The sequence below is a fragment of the Biomphalaria glabrata genome, chromosome 5 (genome assembly GCF_947242115.1).
Source record: "Biomphalaria glabrata chromosome 5, xgBioGlab47.1, whole genome shotgun sequence".
NCBI classification, from domain to species: Eukaryota; Metazoa; Mollusca; class Gastropoda; family Planorbidae; genus Biomphalaria; species Biomphalaria glabrata.
Window position 1 is genome coordinate 46,083,008 of NC_074715.1, and position 19,235 is coordinate 46,102,242.

The 19,235-nt window shown below is 34.0% G+C and overlaps 1 protein-coding gene across 1 annotated transcript; it reads left to right on the forward strand.

Moving 5' to 3' along the window:
• Nucleotides 1–535: 535 nt before the first annotated feature.
• LOC106058789 (coiled-coil domain-containing protein 25-like) lies at nt 536–15,238 on the forward strand. Its single transcript, XM_056030256.1, has 9 exons — nt 536–631; nt 9,100–9,147; nt 9,367–9,406; nt 10,063–10,114; nt 10,297–10,372; nt 11,252–11,355; nt 11,564–11,766; nt 13,086–13,131; nt 14,211–15,238. Exons 1-9 carry the CDS (start codon nt 607–609, stop codon nt 14,241–14,243), a joined length of 627 nt encoding a protein of 208 aa, XP_055886231.1. The 5' UTR covers nt 536–606; the 3' UTR covers nt 14,244–15,238.
• The last annotated feature ends 3,997 nt before the right edge of the window (nt 15,239–19,235 follow it).

Genomic DNA, 19,235 nt, shown 5'->3' on the forward strand with positions numbered 1-19,235 from the left:
ATACAGGACTTTCACACACAAATGACCCTTCTCTCCTAATGCTATAACTGCTATTAAAGCATGGAATGGGGTTGCCTGTGTCAGCCAGGAAAACCAATGACTTGGCAGAATTTAAGGCATTGATTAACATGCATGACATAAGATTGACCAAAAAACACGCGTAGGACGTAATAATCTTTTTTTTAAAACTATGTCTGTATTTCACAAGATAAGAAGACTAATATAGATCATGTCATAGAAATGAGATGATTGCTTGGAAATATGTAGCTATTGAATAGTATCTACATCAACGTAACGATAATATCGTCCACACAGCAGTCCTCCTCCCCTCCCCCAACTGTAGTCTATAGAGTCAATTGAGCCATGTTAAATAATAATAATAGATTAGAGGTCTATCTTATTTTATAAAATACAGACGTACGTTACTTTTTAAAACATAAAAAAGTCGCTTACGTCATACGTCTATGGTCTCTGTAGATCTATATTTATCTATAGATTTGAATCAAGAAATTTTGAACCAGTTTTTAATTTACCGATTTTTTCTTTTTAATAACTTCATTCAGTTTCCGGTTTTCGTAATCGACTGTTTACTTTCAAAACAAGAGTATGGTGTTTTATTTTATTAGCAATGGTAGGCATTCGCAATTTATAGAGACCAAGAAAGTCTGTATTTGCTTATTTGGTGTCTTCTTTTTGACAGATCTAGATATAAAAATATCATATGCGTCCTCTGTTTGGGTCATACTCATAGACTAGTCACTAGAATAGATTCTACTCAGCCCAAGCCCAAGTCTGTTACTGTAACTGTACAGTTACAGTCACCAGTGTACTTCTACTGTCACCTGTGGTGTACTACTAGAATTTACTAGATCTACTTTAAGTTTAACTTATTTATTAGATCTAGAGATCTACTAGTAGTACTAGAGTCTAGTACTAGAGGAGCTCTAGATCTAATTCTCTAATTCTTAAACTTAAAATAAGTACTTACTTACTTAGAGTTTAGACTTAGACTTAGTGTCACTTAGTTTAAGTTTAGTAGTAGTACTAGATCTAGTACTACTCAGTCTACTTTACTAATTGTACTACTAGCTTAGACACTGACAGTTACAGCTAGATCTATCATCTAGATAGATTCTAGATTATAATTTAAATAATAATAATTGTATATAATATTATATTATAGTAGTATTATAGTATTGCTAGTATTAGTCTAATTAGACTTATTAGTAGATAGACCACCAATACTAATAGACGTCACTAGTACTACTAGTAGATCTACAGTCACTAGTAGATCTACATTGACTACATACTCACAATCACCGTTGCTGTCACAATCTAAGAATGATATTGATAATCATAAAATGATAGATCTATAATAATAATCTATTAGATTAGAATTAGATATAGATCTAGATCTATATTATATATCAATATAGATTATATAATATCATATATTATATGTAAATTGTAGGTCTAGATCTGTAGAGACCAGAAGTAGTCTTGTGAGTAGTCAGTAGCCACAGACACACTATCTGATCACTGTCAGCTGTGACTCACCCAGTCACTGTCACACCACAGACACCACACACTCAGGCACAGTAGTAGTACTATAAGACAATAAGTGGTAGATATAGAAATATAGATTTAGATCACTATCTAATCTAGATGTAGAAGTAGAATTCTAGATAGATGATTAATGAAAATCTATATAGATTATAGATCTATATTATAATATATATACTAGTCACTATTTTGCAGGGCCAACCTTAGGCCACTGCAACCTATGCGACCGCAGTGGGCCCCACACTTTCATAGGACCTGCGCTAATTCTAGGTGTATAAATTATTAAATTAAACCATATTATAACTTAAAATAGTAAAACTTGTCCCACCCCCCTTTTTTTTTCCTGAGCCATGCTCTGTGTCGCCTCGATAGTTCCTAAGGAGTAGATTACTTGTTTACTTGTTTAGATTATATAATATCATATATTATATGTAAATTGTAGGTCTAGATCTGTAGAGACCAGAAGTAGTCTTGTGAGTAGTCAGTAGCCACAGACACACTATCTGATCACTGTCAGCTGTGACTCACCCAGTCACTGTCACACCACAGACACCACACACTCAGGCACAGTAGTAGTACTATAAGACAATAAGTGGTAGATATAGAAATATAGATTTAGATCACTATCTAATCTAGATGTAGAAGTAGAATTCTAGATAGATGATTAATGAAAATCTATATAGATTATAGATCTATATTATAATATATATACTAGTCACTATTTTGCAGGGCCAACCTTAGGCCACTGCAACCTATGCGACCGCAGTGGGCCCCACACTTTCATAGGACCTGCGCTAATTCTAGGTGTATAAATTATTAAATTAAACCATATTATAACTTAAAATAGTAAAACTTGTCCCACCCCCCTTTTTTTTTCCTGAGCCATGCTCTGTGTCGCCTCGATAGTTCCTAAGGAGTAGATTACTTGTTTACCCCCCCCCCCCCACACCCTCCTGTGATCTTTCTTGGTTACAACGGTCCAGCCCTGCTATTTTGTGAATACTTGTTTCCCACCACCCTCCCCCCTCTTGTTTTTTCGTGGGGTGACTATCAGCAGAAATAAGAGCTCTAGTGATCTTTCCTTTACTTCTTGCTCATCCAAACTGTTGAGCGAAGAAGAGAATTATATAGAGAGATATTAGATCTAGATCTTTATTTTATATATATATATAATTATATATTCCTAGAAGATCTAGACTAGAGTTAGAGTCTAGACTAATCTAGTCTAGAATGAAGTTAGTGAAGTCTTAACTCAAAGAGTCTTTAGATTCTAAAATAACACTAGTGTCTAGATCTAGATTTAGTTAGATCTACTTGAGAAAACTTGTACTATGCCAGTAGACTGAGAATGAGTAGTCTCATTAGTGACTGTCACAACATCAGATGGTATGATGTCACGATGTGTTGTGATGCCGGGGATTTTACTTGAATTCAATAGTTAACAAAAAATGAAGATCTAGAATCACAATTGACAATTCTTTGATAAAACAAAACTCTGGAACTTTATTTAAATATAACGTAAGTACAGTTTATGTACAAATTACAAATCAATGAGCATGAAACATATTATAAAGGCTTTTCAAACAGAGCTCTTAGAAACGTGTCTATCTACAAGAACCTTATTTTATCGACTGACTTTTCTTTCTTACTACCGCCAATTCTCTGGCGCTAACCCTTTTCAAAAATGTCTTTGTTTAAATTCAAATCAACCAATATATTTCAAACATACTAATTACGTCCCTTGGGTAAATCCTGACTTGAATGACAAGTGTCTAAATTTGAGGATTAAATCCCGAGACTCATGTCGAGGGCTTATGTTTCTTTCAAAAGTGAAATGTACAAACAATTCCATAATGTAATCTGTGACATATTACCCCCCCCCTCCATTTAGCATTTGTATGGTAATAGAAATGCTCATATGTATTAAAATTATTTAAATATATACAAAATACCATACATGAAATTATAGAAAAATGGTTGAGGTAACATATGACAAAATAAAGTCAACTTGGAGATAAAAAAAATATGTAAATGCAGTGAATAAAATTATTGATGACTTTGGACACCTGTTTCACTATTCAAGTGGTTATGAAAATGAGACAATGCTTGTTATGAACAATATCAAAAGTTGTACAAAGCATAATACTTGGATAAATTAAATCTTGAATTGAATAGGTTACTTTCTTCACGGTGCCTTATGATGAAATTAAAATATGACATTATAAATCATTTGGTTAGTACTAATGTGAAAATGTGTACATGGAAAAATATATTGCATATGAAAAATTGACATAGAAAAAATAATTGTGATAGTACATGACAATCTTCTGAGAAAATAGTACTCAATGTGATCAATCTTCGGAATAATAATACTCAATGTGATATAAATCTCAACATGTGTGAAGCAATGAAAAATTCCAATTGTCTGTCATGTATCTGTACTGTTATAATAGGATATATGCAATAATATTTGACCTGAAATAAAATACCTGAAATAAAATGCTCATGATTTAAAAATTAAAATGTCTGATGCATGTCATATGCAAAGATGCTGAAACATGATAAACAAAGTATCTTGAATGAGTGACCTTCCTCAGTGGGTTGCTTGGTGCTGAAATAATAAAACATCTGATATAGAACTCCTGTGGAAAAAGGGAGTAAACAAATTAATTTATTAATTAAATATAACTGGATAATGTTCTTCCTTGACGAGTATGAATGATAATGGATCAAGTGACACTAAATATGGTATAGTACATATATAAAATGTAAGTGTGAAGTTTAGAACCCTTCTGAATTGCCGTCATGGATGTGTGTACGCTTTTTCTAAACTTGAAGAAAAGGTCTTTCAGTTTATGAAGCTGTTGACTCCATGTCATAATGATCTCACAGATAATGTCTGATTGAACCGCGTTTGAGTTTGGTGAAAATAAGAACTGTCCGAAACCAAAATTCAATTTTCTGGTTGATGAACTTTGACGCTGTAGAACAATGGTAGCAGAATGCTTTGCATTAGAATGTTCAATAGAGCAATGACTGAACATGTCTGAGTTCAATCGGTCAATACAGCAATGTTGAAGAAGTTCATTTGTTCCTTTCTGAAGAAAAGTTGCCCCTTGAGTAGAAGGAGGATGAAACTTGGTGTTGTCAATGTTGTTGCTCTCTGAGTTGCTTTCAAATTGCAGTACTGGAAATGTTTCAGAAACACTGGTAAAGAAATCTGCATGGTCTGGAAACACTTTAGTGTCCTTCACTTTCTGTAGTGCTATGTCATTCAGAGTGATGACCTTGGGAATGTCAATGTTATTGGATGTTGGTAATGAAACATCTATCTCAGGAATGTGTGTTGATAATGTTTCTTCTTCTTCCTCAGGAATAGTTGCTAAGCTTGTAAAATTATCAACTTCTGCTTTGATGTCTTCATTATCTGTTTCATGGTAATGTTCAAACATATGAACATGAAATACTCTGGTAAACTTGTTGACATTGATTTCATAAAGCAGGTTGGAAATCTTACTGGTGATGGTAAATGGACCTTGCCATTTGTAGAATAGCTTGTTACTCCAATCTGGTAACAGTAAATTGACTTGATCTCCTTGAGCAAAATATCTTGATTTCATGTGTTCATGTAATATTCTTTGACTTTCAATGTTCTTGGTTGTAATGGCTTCTTGAGTTGACTCACATTCTTTCAGATGAGGAATACTTGTATGAGTGGTAGAGTTAAGTTGAAAAGTTTTTCTTTTGTCTGGTATAGCCAAAGTTGATTGAATATAAGTATCTGCTTCTGGTTCATGAGACTTGTCTTGATTGACTTCAGTTTGGCCAGTTAGAGTTCTTGTATCATTGTTAGAGACTCTGGGCATGTCGTCTTGTTCTTCAAAGTTCAACAATGGACATTCGGGAATTGGAGGTGGACTTATGACCGGTAGGGATGGGCTTGATGTAACTGGGGGTGTCCATGTTGAGTGTTCTTGATTGTTGCTGGCTACTGGACTAGTAACTGGTTCTGTTGCATTCTGCATAACTTGAGTAACTGAGGTAGCCATGTGATTATTTTGGCTAACTTGTTCAGGTGCCAAATGTTCTTGTTGTCTGGACATGGATCTTGTCATTACTGCTAAACATTTTTGACCTTGCTCTATGGCATTCGTCCATTCAGTAAGTTCTTGAGGAGTGCATTCTTTATCTCCCTCTATGTTTCCAATGATTAGGTCCACTGGTAGATTGGGTGTTACTAATGCTTTTGTTTGACCACTGAAGAATGGTGTAGTAACATAAATGATGGCTTCAGGTAACTTGCTGACAGTTCCGTTGAATGTAGTGGCTTGGACGTGGTTGCCTGTGAAACGGTTTGCGTGTACGAAGCGTTCATGTACTAATGTGGACGTGCTTCCGGTGTCACGAAGAACTTCCACCTTCTTGTCTCCTACAAAGCCTGGATAAAATTTGAGACCATTGGACTTTGCAATGACTGTCATAGTTGAGTGCTCATTGTAATAGCTTCTGTTAGGCATATATTGTGGTCTGGAGTCCTGTGAATGACTTCTGTAGCGAGGTTTGTTGTTATCTGGTTTATTATTTCTAGGTGCTTTGTTGAGATTGTATTGCTCTCTATTGCTGTATCTTTGAGTTGGTGATGTGGGTCTATCAAAATTTTGATTTTTGGAGACTGCCTGTTTTTTCCAACATTCATGAGTTTGGTGACCCTTTTTATGGCAAAATGAACATTCTGTGGTTCTGCTGCGGCATTGAGATGTGAAATGCCCTAGTTTATGACATTTGTTGCATTTGACTTTGTCATCTGACTTATATCTTGCATTTTTGTCTTGAGCAAAGCAGACAAAATTTTCTTCAACAGATGGTTTGACTGACTTGTTTGGATAGGCTGCTCTATATTGTCTGATGATCTTGGTTAATGTCTGTATATCAGTAGGATTTCTCTCTATAATGTAGGATTGAATATCTTCTGAGTGAGCATGGGTGATGTTGTCGATAATAATATGTTGACGAAGAGCTTGGTAACTTTCTTCTATTTTTGCCATGGATACCCATCTATCAAACCACATTGACATATTAGCTACAAAAATTTGAGGATCATCATTTTGCTGTGGCCTTTCATTATAGAATTTCTTTCTATAGTTGGCTGAAGTTGCTCCGTATTGGCGCAGTAGAGCTTCCTTGATATCAGAGTAAGTGCTGCGTTCATTGATGGACAGTTGTGAGCAAATGTTGACAGCTTTGCCAGTCAAAAGGGTGAGGAGTGAGCTCGACCAATGTGCTTCAGGTAGACCGGATGTTGTAGCTATTTCTTCAAATCTTATGAGATACGAGTCCATATTGTCAATGTTTTCGTTGAAAGCCGATATTTTGTTCATTAATCTGTATTTGTCAAACATACTTGAGTGACCTTGAATTGAAATGCTTTCTTTATTTTCTTTATTTTGCCTTTCGAATTCCATTTTTTCTTTTTCATGTTGTCTTTGCTTTTCGGCGTCTTGCCTTTGTTTTTCAGATTCTTGCCTTTGTTTTTCAGATTCTTGCCTTTGTTTTTCGGCGTCTTGCAATTTTTTTTCTTCTAATTGCATGCGTTTTTCAGATTCTTGCCTTTGTTTTTCAGATTCTTGCTCTTGATATTCTTTTTCTTCTTGTTTCTCTGCCCACTGGTCTGGCTTTGAAATTTGCTTTTCTTTGGCAAATTCTATTAATTCGAAGAATCGTTTTGTTCTAGCACTGGAAGCCGTATTTAATTTTTTTTGTTAGTTTCTTGTATTGGAGCAAAATGTTCGATATCTGGATTTTGGCTTTATCTCAGATATAATAATAATATAGATCTAGTGACAAAGTTCTTGAAGCCTCAATTTGCTAATAAATTCTTGACAGTAGACTTGTAGTTACTGGAGTCGTATGATTGATATATAGATCTATTGAGCCGATGTACTTTTTACTGGTTTAACAGTTGGTTAAATCTGGTCTTCTGTTTACTTTGTGCTGCTCAAATGATTATTTACTGGTCTTCTTTATAATGCCAGTTATTTGATTTACTGGTCTTTTAATAATGCCAGTTATTTGATTTACTGGTCTTTTATATTGCCAGTTATTTGCTTTACTGGTCTTTTAATAATGCCAGTTATTATGTATATTGGTCTTATTCCTTTTGCCAATTACATATAATAATAGATTTCGTGAGTTAGACGTAACTCTAACGAAAATCTTTATAAAAGAATTATCGATAACCAACTGACCTGTTAAACACAGAAATTCTGTCCTCCGTTAAATAAGAATGAAGTTCCTTTGAAGAGTTTTAGAAATTGGTCCTAGGTCTTGAATAAATTTCGTTAAAAGTTGTCCATGAACTTTTGTTAGTCGGAGAGTGCCAATTATGTCACAACACTAGTGCCAGATGTAACAACATGCACGATGTTACGATGTGTTGTGATGCCGGGGATTTTACTTGAATTCAATAGTTAACAAAAAATGAAGATCTAGAATCACAATTGACAATTCTTTGATAAAACAAAACTCTGGAACTTTATTTAAATATAACGTAAGTACAGTTTATGTACAAATTACAAATCAATGAGCATGAAACATATTATAAAGGCTTTTCAAACAGAGCTCTTAGAAACGTGTCTATCTACAAGAACCTTATTTTATCGACTGACTTTTCTTTCTTACTACCGCCAATTCTCTGGCGCTAACCCTTTTCAAAAATGTCTTTGTTTAAATTCAAATCAACCAATATATTTCAAACATACTAATTACGTCCCTTGGGTAAATCCTGACTTGAATGACAAGTGTCTAAATTTGAGGATTAAATCCCGAGACTCATGTCGAGGGCTTATATTTCTTTCAAAAGTGAAATGTACAAACAATTCCATAATGTAATCTGTGACAGTGACAGTGATGTGAATTATCATCATGACTTTCTTCTTATAGACACTTTAAACTTTAAGACAGTTTGTCTAGAATAGTCTAGAGTCTAGATGATTCTACGACAGTCTAGATCTAGAAAACTAAATCTAGGAGTAGATCTAGATTACTAGAATAGCAGACTTTAGACCTAGACAACTTAGTTGAAAAATCCCTAGATTTAAAATAAATCTAGTTGAAGACTTAAACTCTAGATCTAGATAGAAATCATGTCTATCTAGACTAGACAAGTAGATCTATATATCTTAAATATCTATATTCTATATAGTCTGACTATACATAGAGTCTAAATATTATGTTAGGACACTGACAGAAATATTAATAATTAGACTAGATCTATCCATTCTAGGTCTAGAATAATCTTTAACATTAACATGCATGACTAGATTGACCTAGGAAGATGCATAGGACATAATCATCTTTTTTTGAAGTAACGTCTGTATTTCATAAGATTTAAGATTAATTTAAGATTTATAATTGATACAGTTACACTTAATATAAGCTTTGTTTTTTTAGAAAGTATTTTTTATGTTTTTCTTGTTTAAATATGCAATAGGCTAAAGTGACACATTATATTTAATTTCAGTATTCTTTTATCCACAGTGGTTTCACCGCCATATACTTTGTATATGGGCTTTGATAAAAATGAAAGTAAGTTTATTTTTTATCATCAATAAAAAATTATGTCTACAAGAAAGGTGAGCATTTTGTAAATAGCATACCAATAATTGGGATGCAATCAGTTACAAAAATATACTGCACATACTCTTAGATTGCTAATTTTTTGTGTAAGTATAAATGGTATATATTATATATAAAATTTTTAAACTACCCTTGATTAAAACACTTTTTGTTTGTGTACATATTTAGATGAAGAATTAATACGATGGGGATGGCCAGAGGATGTTTGGTAAGTTCATTTTACTTTCTTCTTCTTTGTATTTGTTCTCAGAGTTGTACTCTTGGAACTCTAGGCTCACAGAAGCTTGCCTCCAACTGTGTGTCTGAAACAAAACATCTGCCTGGGAAAGTTCCTAGGAAATGTAAAATTTTATATTCCTACTACCAATATCTCGTATTCCAAGAAGCTTGGGTTAGATACAAGGCTAAAGTTGGAGCACACCAAAAATTCTGCATTTTCATTCTCTGTACTGCATTAGCAGGTCATAAAATAGCTCCCTGAGAAAAGGTGTGTGGATAGTGACAAGTTGTTGGGGCTTTGTTTCATCCCTGCCAGTGCAATGGACTTTTCCCTTAAGCACCTCATCTGTGCTCTGTTTGACTTCTTTGGTATCCATATCATCTCCTCCAATGACCATTTCCACCTGAGCACCGCATTGAGGCTGAGAGGCTTTGCCTGGGAAAGTTCAATATATAACAGATATGTTTTACATGGGTTGTTTTTTATGCTTCTGTTTTTTATATTTTTGTTTTATTGTATAATACAACATAAATTAAAACTATTGTTAGCTAAAATTCATTCAAATATTTTAGGACAATTTATCTTACATGCATGTATTTCTTAAGACTTTATTTTTATTTATTTTTTTATAATCACTATTACAGGTTTCATGTTGATAAATTGTCATCTGCTCACGTATACCTCAGGCTACACCCAGTAAGTCTTATTATCGGACTGTTTTATCTGTAAAAAAGTATTTGTCATATTAGTTTATTGATCATTTCTTTATAATGATTAAAAAGACACTGTCATGCTACTTCGGAATTACTTTTTAAATTTTTTTTTTATTGTTATGCTGGTACAAAGCTATGAAATACAATACTTTTTATTTGAAACAGGGAGAAACTATAGACGACATTCCTCAAGCTGTTATAGATGACTGTGTACAACTTGTTAAAGCCAACAGCATTCAAGGTAGACCTACTCAGCTAATGCATACCTATGAAAAAATGGTTGTAGATTAAAATACGAAAAGATTAATACAAAGCTTCATTTCCTGTAGAAAAAAACGAAACTTATAAAGAATAAGAGAACTATTTACAGTCTTAATATTTTTCTGTAATCTTTTGGATAAATGAGGTGATTGGTACTTGTAAAAAAGGTTTCCTGTTGCCTTTAGGCCCTCAGTAAACAGTGAAAACATAGTATGAAAATTAAATTAATATTTATTTTTGGTACCATAGTTCATGATCCTAGTATTTTAACGTGCTCTGTTTTTTTCCTATCACTATCACTATTCTTTGTGGTTGATGAGGAGAAAAGTTTCCATTTGGTGCTGGACAAACACAGCTGAAGTTCTGAAGTTAAATCTTGAATATTCTTAGTCTCCGGCTTTGATCGTTACCTTCAGTCATTCACAAACCCCAGTGGTAATAAAGCAGTAAGTAAGATATCCCCATAAAACTTTTCCACTAAGGAGCATAGACATAAAGGTAACCTGTTTCTGTGGCCTGCAATAAATATGGCTGTTGTTTAGTTAGCACATTGGTCAAGGGTGTTTATTTTCCTGTAAACAAAAGGTTTACCTATTAGAGCTGGTTGATTACATGAATATCACTAAAACTCCTGAAATTAAATTCCAATCCATAACAGTCTAAATTCTTACTACTGCTCTTTCACCCTGAGCTTTTTCCACGTGCGAAGAACACAGAATATCATAAGTGACTACAAATTACTACATGTCACAATGAGTCTCAATAAAGGGTGTGGACACCCCCCCTTTCCCATGAAAATAATCTAAATTGTAAAAAAAAAATTAAATCATGAATATGTTGTTTTTTTTTAATGGTACAGGCAACAAGCAAAATAACCTAGATGTAGTCTACACCATGTGGGCTAATTTGAAAAAGACTGCAAGCATGGACGTTGGTCAAGTAGGCTTTCATAAAGAAAAAGATGTAGGTGTCAAGAAATATTTATTTTTATGCATTAAGCTCAACATCTACATTCTTTTAAATTGCTTGTTCAATACATAAACACAGAATAGTTGTGAGCTTTCATAAGAGGGAACAAAATAATTTCTGCAAATTGTCTTTTAATGTATATTGTCATCACTTTTCCATAGTCACTGTGTGGAATGCTAATTTTTTATTTTTTTGTGTTAAGGTTAAGAAGGTGAGAGTAGAAAAGAGAATTAATGAAATTGTCAATCGACTGAATAAAACCAAAACAGAAGAGCAGCCAGACTTCAGGGCACTTAGAGAGGAACGGGATAAGAAGGAAAGAGAAGATCAGCGCAGGTTACAGCAGGAACAGAAGTTGAAAGAAAAAGAAGAAGAAAAAAGGAAACAAGAACAGGCTGAAATAAGGTAAGCTGGGATATTGTCTAAGGTGTGGTATTGCGAAATAACTGCTACATTTAAAAACATCTTCACTGGCTTCCATGTGCTTCAATCAACATAACTGCTATTGCTAAGTATTCACAATGATGCTCTTCTGGCAGGAGCTGTATTTGATTTATGGTGGCTTTGTGCCTATAATTTGTGACCATTATCCTAATGATATTTAATACACTGCCATGAGACATTCATCTTAAGCTCAGTGCCATGAATAGCAATCATTGGCTAGTTTTTTATAGTCTTGGGTGTGGATTCTGCATTCAAAGAGGGGGGCAGTTTGTCTCTCTGTATCACTTGTGCTGGACCCAACTGCCCCCCTCCCAATTGAGAAGGCTCTTCACTGCACATCTCCCTATATTATAGTCATTTTGGAAGTTAGCAATAAGACATTTGGATCTCATGTCTAGCCCATTGTAGTTGGCACCTCTTTGCTTTGTCATGAATACTGTTCTTCTTTGACATAAAATGTCATGGTGTGCTAAAGGTGTTGTATTCACCTGGAGTATTTCTCAGTGGCATCATAGGCAGAGAGAACATTATTTGAATAGTTAGTTGTCAGAAACTATGTTCCGAGGATACAAGTTAATCTGGTGAATTAGTAGTTGTATTATTGTTACCAAAATAGAAATAAAACTGTCGAGGAAGTAGTTGTATTATTGTGCCTAGATTGTTTTGATTCTGACAGTGAGAAACTTCTAAGATGGCTTATGTTGATTCATATCTCTAGTATTATTTATTTTGTCTGGTCCAGTGTGTTTCTGCTTCATAGAGTACATTATGTTGATGAACGTTGATAAATAGTTTTTGTGTTCATTCAATCATTATTGTCAATTTTAAATTTTGGTTTCATTAATTATTGTGAGTTCACAGCATATGAACAAAATTTTCACATAATTAATCATAACATTTATTGACCATGTAAGGAAAATGTCTACGCCCGTGACACCTCCGAATCCCTCCTTTCCTACGCATGGGTATAATCTAAGACCCAGAAAGAAATAAAAGAGGTGTGAATTGAGTAATCGTTAACTGAAACTTCTGTGTTACCCATGCTTGTATTTGTAATCCTGTTTGTATTATCGTAGTCTGTGGATCGTGACCCATATGAAAATTTTAATAATTTAGGGAAAAGTTTTCCTTATTCAAATAGACAAAACCACATTTCAAATACATTTTTGCATAAATTATTGCAGCCAATAACTATTAGCAATCTGACACTATCTTCATATTATTGAATAAATTATGTGTATAGATACAAAATCAATAATGTAATACTTTTATTTCTTCAGGTCTTATGGTACATATATGAAAAGTGAGAATATGCAGTCGAATAGGGTAAGTGTACTTGTATTTAAACATTTTATTTGTTTACATTTTATTTTTCAAATATATTGAACAGAGAGGCTGCTTTTGTTCTCTGCTCTTCTCCTGTAGCTGCGCAAAGAGAAAATCATATCTGTTGTAGATCTGCCTGCCCTAAAGCCACTCTGCCACTCTGGATAAACACAGATCTGTAATCACTTTAGTAAAACTCTAGCAAAAGCCTTTCCTACTATGCTACAGTGAGATGACTCTATATGTGTTACAATCAGAGCGGTCGCCTTTATTTTTATAAATTGTTACTATGTTGGAATCTTTCATTTCCTGGGGGACCATTTCTTGTTCCCAGCACATGCTTAGCAGTTCGTGGAGTGGCTTGATTAGGGCATGCTTTCCAGCCTGAATGACTTCAGCAGGAATGCCATCTCCTCCGGGTGCTTTCCCGTGTGCAAGCATGTCAATGGCTACACTCAGTTCCTTTATTGAAGGCGTTATGTCTAATTCCCCAAAACTGGAAGTGATGGGAAGTTGGTAACAGCATTTGGTGAGATGGCGTTTTCAATCTGGTATAGTTCTGCATAGTTCTCTACCATCGCTCAATTTTCAGCGCACGAACACTGATGATTGAGCCATCTTTTGACTTAAGCGGAGCACACTTGCTGATGTGAGGTCCAAATGCTTTTCTCATGCCCTTATATAGTCCTCTTGAGTATCTTCACATAGCTCCTGCCAGTATTTGTTAGCACACTGTCTCGTTATTCAATGCCGTGCAGCTCTGAGCCTTATTAAGTTGCTTGGGGTGGGATCCTTTTTGTAGATTAGCATGGCTGCTCTCTTGTTCCTAGTGACAGTTTCTATTTCTGGTAGGCTAGCTTCAAACCAGTCTTTTTTTTTTTTTTTTGGTTTTGTTTCTAAAGACCAGTGATGATGTTTGGTAGAACAAAAGCTATGCAGTAGACCATCAACTGAATGTTATTTAGTACTGACATTTATTTTATTGCTAGATACATTGGGTTGTGTTTTCTTTAATTTCTTTTTGTTTTATTGTAAAATACATTTTTTTGTGTTTTATTATATTTATTATTTTTTTTTAGGATTATGACGGGTCAGACGATGATTTCATGTAAATTTCTGCCACATTTTCAATGTACCTGTTCATTTGCTGCTAAACAACCAAAATGAGCTCTTCTGTTTATGAAGTTGATAAGAAGATTTTCATATGTAACATTGCATCTATTCTATAAGAGAATTTGTAATGATACCATGTTGTGGATTGTGTAACACACTGCAAAAGATTTTCACAAATAAAATTGTTAATAATAGTAATCAGCTCTCATAGCAAAAATACATCTCCTTTCTCTATGGCTTTGTCAACACTGAAGGAAAACTGAAACCACATTCAATATAGTTGCAAACTAATTCAATTGACAGCCTAATATCTAATTATAGAAGGATAAGTCTGGTTTTACCTATTAAGATATTCATTTGAGATTGCAAACCTAATGCCTTTTTAACCTTATGTTCAATAGTGCAGAAAAAAAAATCATCAGTTAATTATTTTATAAATTAGATAATTAGACATGCCGCAGATGTTATTTATTATAAGATCTAGATGTCAGCAATGTTTTAATTTTATTTTAAATAACTCACTTTGACAATGAGAAGAATCATTTGCTGATTTTTGTGTACTAGTAGAAATATATAACCTTAATAGTATAAGGTAAAAACTTAGCCAAAACAACTTAAGTAAAAAGGTTTTAACATACTGTATGGCTGAAGAATATTCCTGCCAAGTCTCATCAAGAATAGCTAGATTTTAATTTCTATAAGCAACTTGCATAAATACACCTTGCAATTTAATTATTAGACATGCATACTGTAATAGGCGTGAATTTGATGGAAAATAGCCTATAAATGTAGTCAAGAGTTGTCTATTGAAAACACTTCTTCATATGAATTTTGACTGAAACATTTGAAGTTGTTTATGTTAAAATGGAATATAATTTTGAATCATTTTCTGACTTACTGAGGAATTTGGTATTGTATAGTTTTTGAATGACAGATGCAGCTTTTTATTAATGTCTATGACATAATTATAATGTAAATAAATGATTATACCCTTTGTGTTGAAATTGTTCTTTTAAATTTAGTATTTAGTGTGTGTTTAACAAAATGAATTGTGAATTCATTACAATTTATATTCTGAATTACTTGTAGTAGTTTAATAAGTTTTTTGCTAAATTAGCAATAAATAATCAATACTCAGGTTAGGATGAGTCACACTTATCTGGCTATCAACAGAAATGAAGTGAAGTTTTGGTGATCCTGTCAACTTGTTTTTTTTTTTTTTTTAAAAAGACATCTTTTATAGAATGCAGATTATATAGCTAGCTACCAGATTGTTTTCATATGCAAGATATGCACATAGCTATTCATTCTGATGTTTTATACATAACTTTCAGTGCTTCACTTGATTCTTTAACTTCTAAATACTGACATAATTTGTGGATCAACATGAAATACATTCTCTGAAATGTTTAGTGGGAAATTTAGTAGAGAATATTAGGTTGGATGACATTGTCCTTCCAAGATTAACTAATAATAATGATATACTTCAGTGATGTTCGACCTGGGTGCCATTTTATTTTTCGACACTTGTGTCACGGGCCATATGAACAAAAAGTTACAGAAACGAAATGAAATTGACCTGAAACTATTTGATTAGAAGCTCGTGGATCTAATACTTACATTAATTAATGGGATATTTTAACATTCATCCTTTTTTATACGCACCAGAAATTGGCTTCATTTCTCTACTTAAAAAATGAACAACATTGTAGCTAGCTATACCACCGACTCATTTTCTTGTGTCTATTTGGTAAATATTGCCATCCATCCTCCAACCTCTAGGCATAGTTTAATAATTTTTTATCCGCTATTCAAATCAAGAATGCTGTTATATTTGTTGTGTGATGCAGTTTATATTTTGATCTTTTTTTTTAAAAAGAAATAGTTGGATCCTATTGTTAGACAAGACTAGCTGTCAAAATCATCATTCAAGATACAGAAGTAATAAAATTACAAAGAAAGCTAGAACATCTTGAAGTAAAAAGTCTGTCATTCTCTTCATTTTAAGCTAAGAATATTTATTTATTTAAACAAAATTATCATTTTTTAGGTAATCGTTTTTACAGCAACAAAAAAAATGAGAACAAAGTTTAAATAAAAAAATACTCTAATGAGACTTTGAAGAACGATGAAAATAATACAAATAGAAGTTATATAAACATACTTTGAATTAAATTTTCTCATTAAAAGATATATCTACAATTTTTTTTTCAATTCCATTTTACAAAATATTACTTCAATATTTTTTCAGAATGCTGAGATTTATAAAAGTTAAAACATTAAATTTGATTTAAAACAGTTTAGTAAAAGAAAAGATAATGTTTTATGTAGTTGATTTCCTCCCCCGCAAAGAACAATCTACAATCTTCCAATTAAGAACAGGACACACACCACTATTAAATTACCACCTGAACAAAATAAACTCCACACAACTCCCCCTTTGCAGACACTGCGCCCACCCCTTTGAAACCGTAAACCATATCCTCTTTGAATGCCCCTCCCTAATCCAGCTTAGGCAGACTCTACTTCCACTACAGCCCAACATAACCAACACCGTGCACGGCAGTGCTGAACAGCTGAAGAAAACAGCACACTTTTTTTCCTTGGCATAGTCTGCAAAAGAGCTCACAGCTCAGCAGCAATAAATCTGGCTAGAAGAAGAAGAAGAATATAGTTGATATTTACGATTGAAAAACTATTAATTTTTATATAAATTAAAAATAGAAGACATCTTTTTCCAACAGTTATCCACCTTTGACGATGACTTTTCAGTAGATTATTTTCGTAGTACGGTCAAAGATATAGAGATATAGAGAGCTCTATGGACATTTTATTAGCAAAAGTTTGCATTTTTATTCAAAAAAAAATTCTTTCTGGCTCGCGGGCCGTATTTTGGGCATCACTGATGTAGTTTTAAGGTGGCTGTTAACAAACATATTGTAGGCTGAAGACGGCTGTTAACTTATGCAGGTTCAAGGTGCTATGAGAACATAAAAAATATTAATTTGAGGGTGAAATTGACAAACTAATATAAATAACATTTGAACAGTGAGGTTCTTATGTTACATTTGTAATGTAGAATGTCTGAGATCAATGGGGATCAAGTTACATACCTTTGGTCCATGCACTGAAAAATCTCACAAACCTTTTGTCGTAAAAAAACGCGGCACAACTTGAAGAGTCGAGTCTATGTCCCGGAGGAACGTTTGTAATGATCGTTTCATTAAGTTACGAGAGATTATCTTTGTTTTAGGTGCACTGATGACAAAGTATGGTTACCTTGTAGTCGATTCTTGCATTCACAGAAAGCCAATAGAGCTGTAACAGAATCGCGGCTTCTTTTGCGTAGAACTATTAGTGCAGGGTTGTCATGCAGCTTAGCGATTTTTCATCAGTTCTACCGGTCAGAAAGACGTCGCGGTAGTCGAAGTCGGGACAGTATGAATGCCAGATTTAGTTTTTTATTTGACTCCATTGTCTAATAATCTAATATGGTCGAATCTAGCCAATTTCCATTTATTAATTATTTTTTTTTTAAACACAGTAACATGAGCTCGACTGCTGTTGGCTCATACCTGTTTAACTTCCATACTGTGGGGACTGGGCAGATTTCATTCTAAGATTTAACCTGAGTTGAGCTTGTGCTTAGTCCACAAAACTAGATTTAAAAAAAAACATCATTTAGACCTTACAAGTTCACGTAAAGATAGGCCTATTAGGCCAGATCGTATTGTTATGTTGTGTAGTAGAACCTGTATAAGAAATGTCATGCGAATTCGCTTGATAGTTTAAGATATCCCTTGATACATATATAGGCTACATTGGTAGGCCTACAATGGTCAGTGCGTTTGTAATATAGGCTAAATATGCTTTACTGGCTCTTTGTTATGTTGAAAGAAAAGGTTGTTTGTTTTTTCCCAAACTTCATGGAAGGCTCCCTATACTAAAAACATGAATTCTAATGGATGAAATATCATGGCTTTACTCTTACTTCCACCCCTCCCCTATTGATTTGGGGAAAGTTGAATAGGCCCTATTAGATAGAGATGGGAATCGAACCCATTTTTATAAAGTTCGGGTTCAGTTCAGTCGTAAGTGATGGTTGAGTTGGGTTCACTTCCCATCCCTACTGGTAGGCCTACTTGACATGCATGACTATTGAGGCACAACGCGTAGGACGTAATCATCTTTTTTTGAGGTAACGTCTGTATTATATAAGATAAGAAGATAAGACTTGAACATGAAAAGTGCTAACAAGAATATGATAAAAAGGAGAGTGGAAGAGTGGGATAGCGTTAAAAAATTAAACAATGGGTTTGTAAAATATTTGACATGTTTCGGATGTTCCTTCAGAGTTGAAGATAGTTTACTTATTAGTCCAAACCTCCCGCTGGACGACGGGGGATAGAAGCGGCAGCTTTGACACGGAGGTCACAATGGAAGCGGGCAGGGTTTGAACCCAGCGCACAAACTGCATGACCAGGCAGTCTAACTGGGAGTAGGCCTATAGGGAATACTTTTTGAAGGCTTTAGATTATTTATAGGCCTACAATTTTTCTGGCAAGCGTTATGTAAAACCTTGTATTAGGCCTATTATTATTATTTTTATAGCCCATATGGCTTGTCTCTAGATCTAGAAGGCTACCTGTGTAGATGGCTGCCTGGTCGTGTGGTTTGCACGCTAGACTCTCGTTCAGATTCATCGATGGTCCCGGGTTCAAACCCTGCCCGCTCCCATCCCCCGTTGTCCTGCGGGAGTCTTGGACTAGGAAGTAATTATCTTCAACTCTGAAGGAACATCCGAAAATTATAAAACATTTTACAAACATTTTACTGTGTAGTTCGCCAAACCATGCCAACATGTAGCCTACAATGTAGACCTAGTCTTGATATATCTCACTTGGTAAACTAAATTTAGACTATTTATCAATCATGTACATGTGCGAAGAAAATACAACAAACAACTACCTTACAGATAATAATTATTAATA

What these genes read in the sequence shown, in the direction of transcription:
- LOC106058789 (XM_056030256.1), top strand. Translation starts at nt 607, where the DNA reads ATGGTGTTTTATTTTATTAGCAATG. An exon ending in GGGCTTTGATAAAAATGAAA is followed by an intron (nt 9,148 to 9,366) that starts GTAAGTTTATTT and finishes GTACATATTTAG; the next exon opens with ATGAAGAATTAATACGATGG. An exon ending in GCTTTCATAAAGAAAAAGAT is followed by an intron (nt 11,356 to 11,563) that starts GTAGGTGTCAAG and finishes TTTTGTGTTAAG; the next exon opens with GTTAAGAAGGTGAGAGTAGA.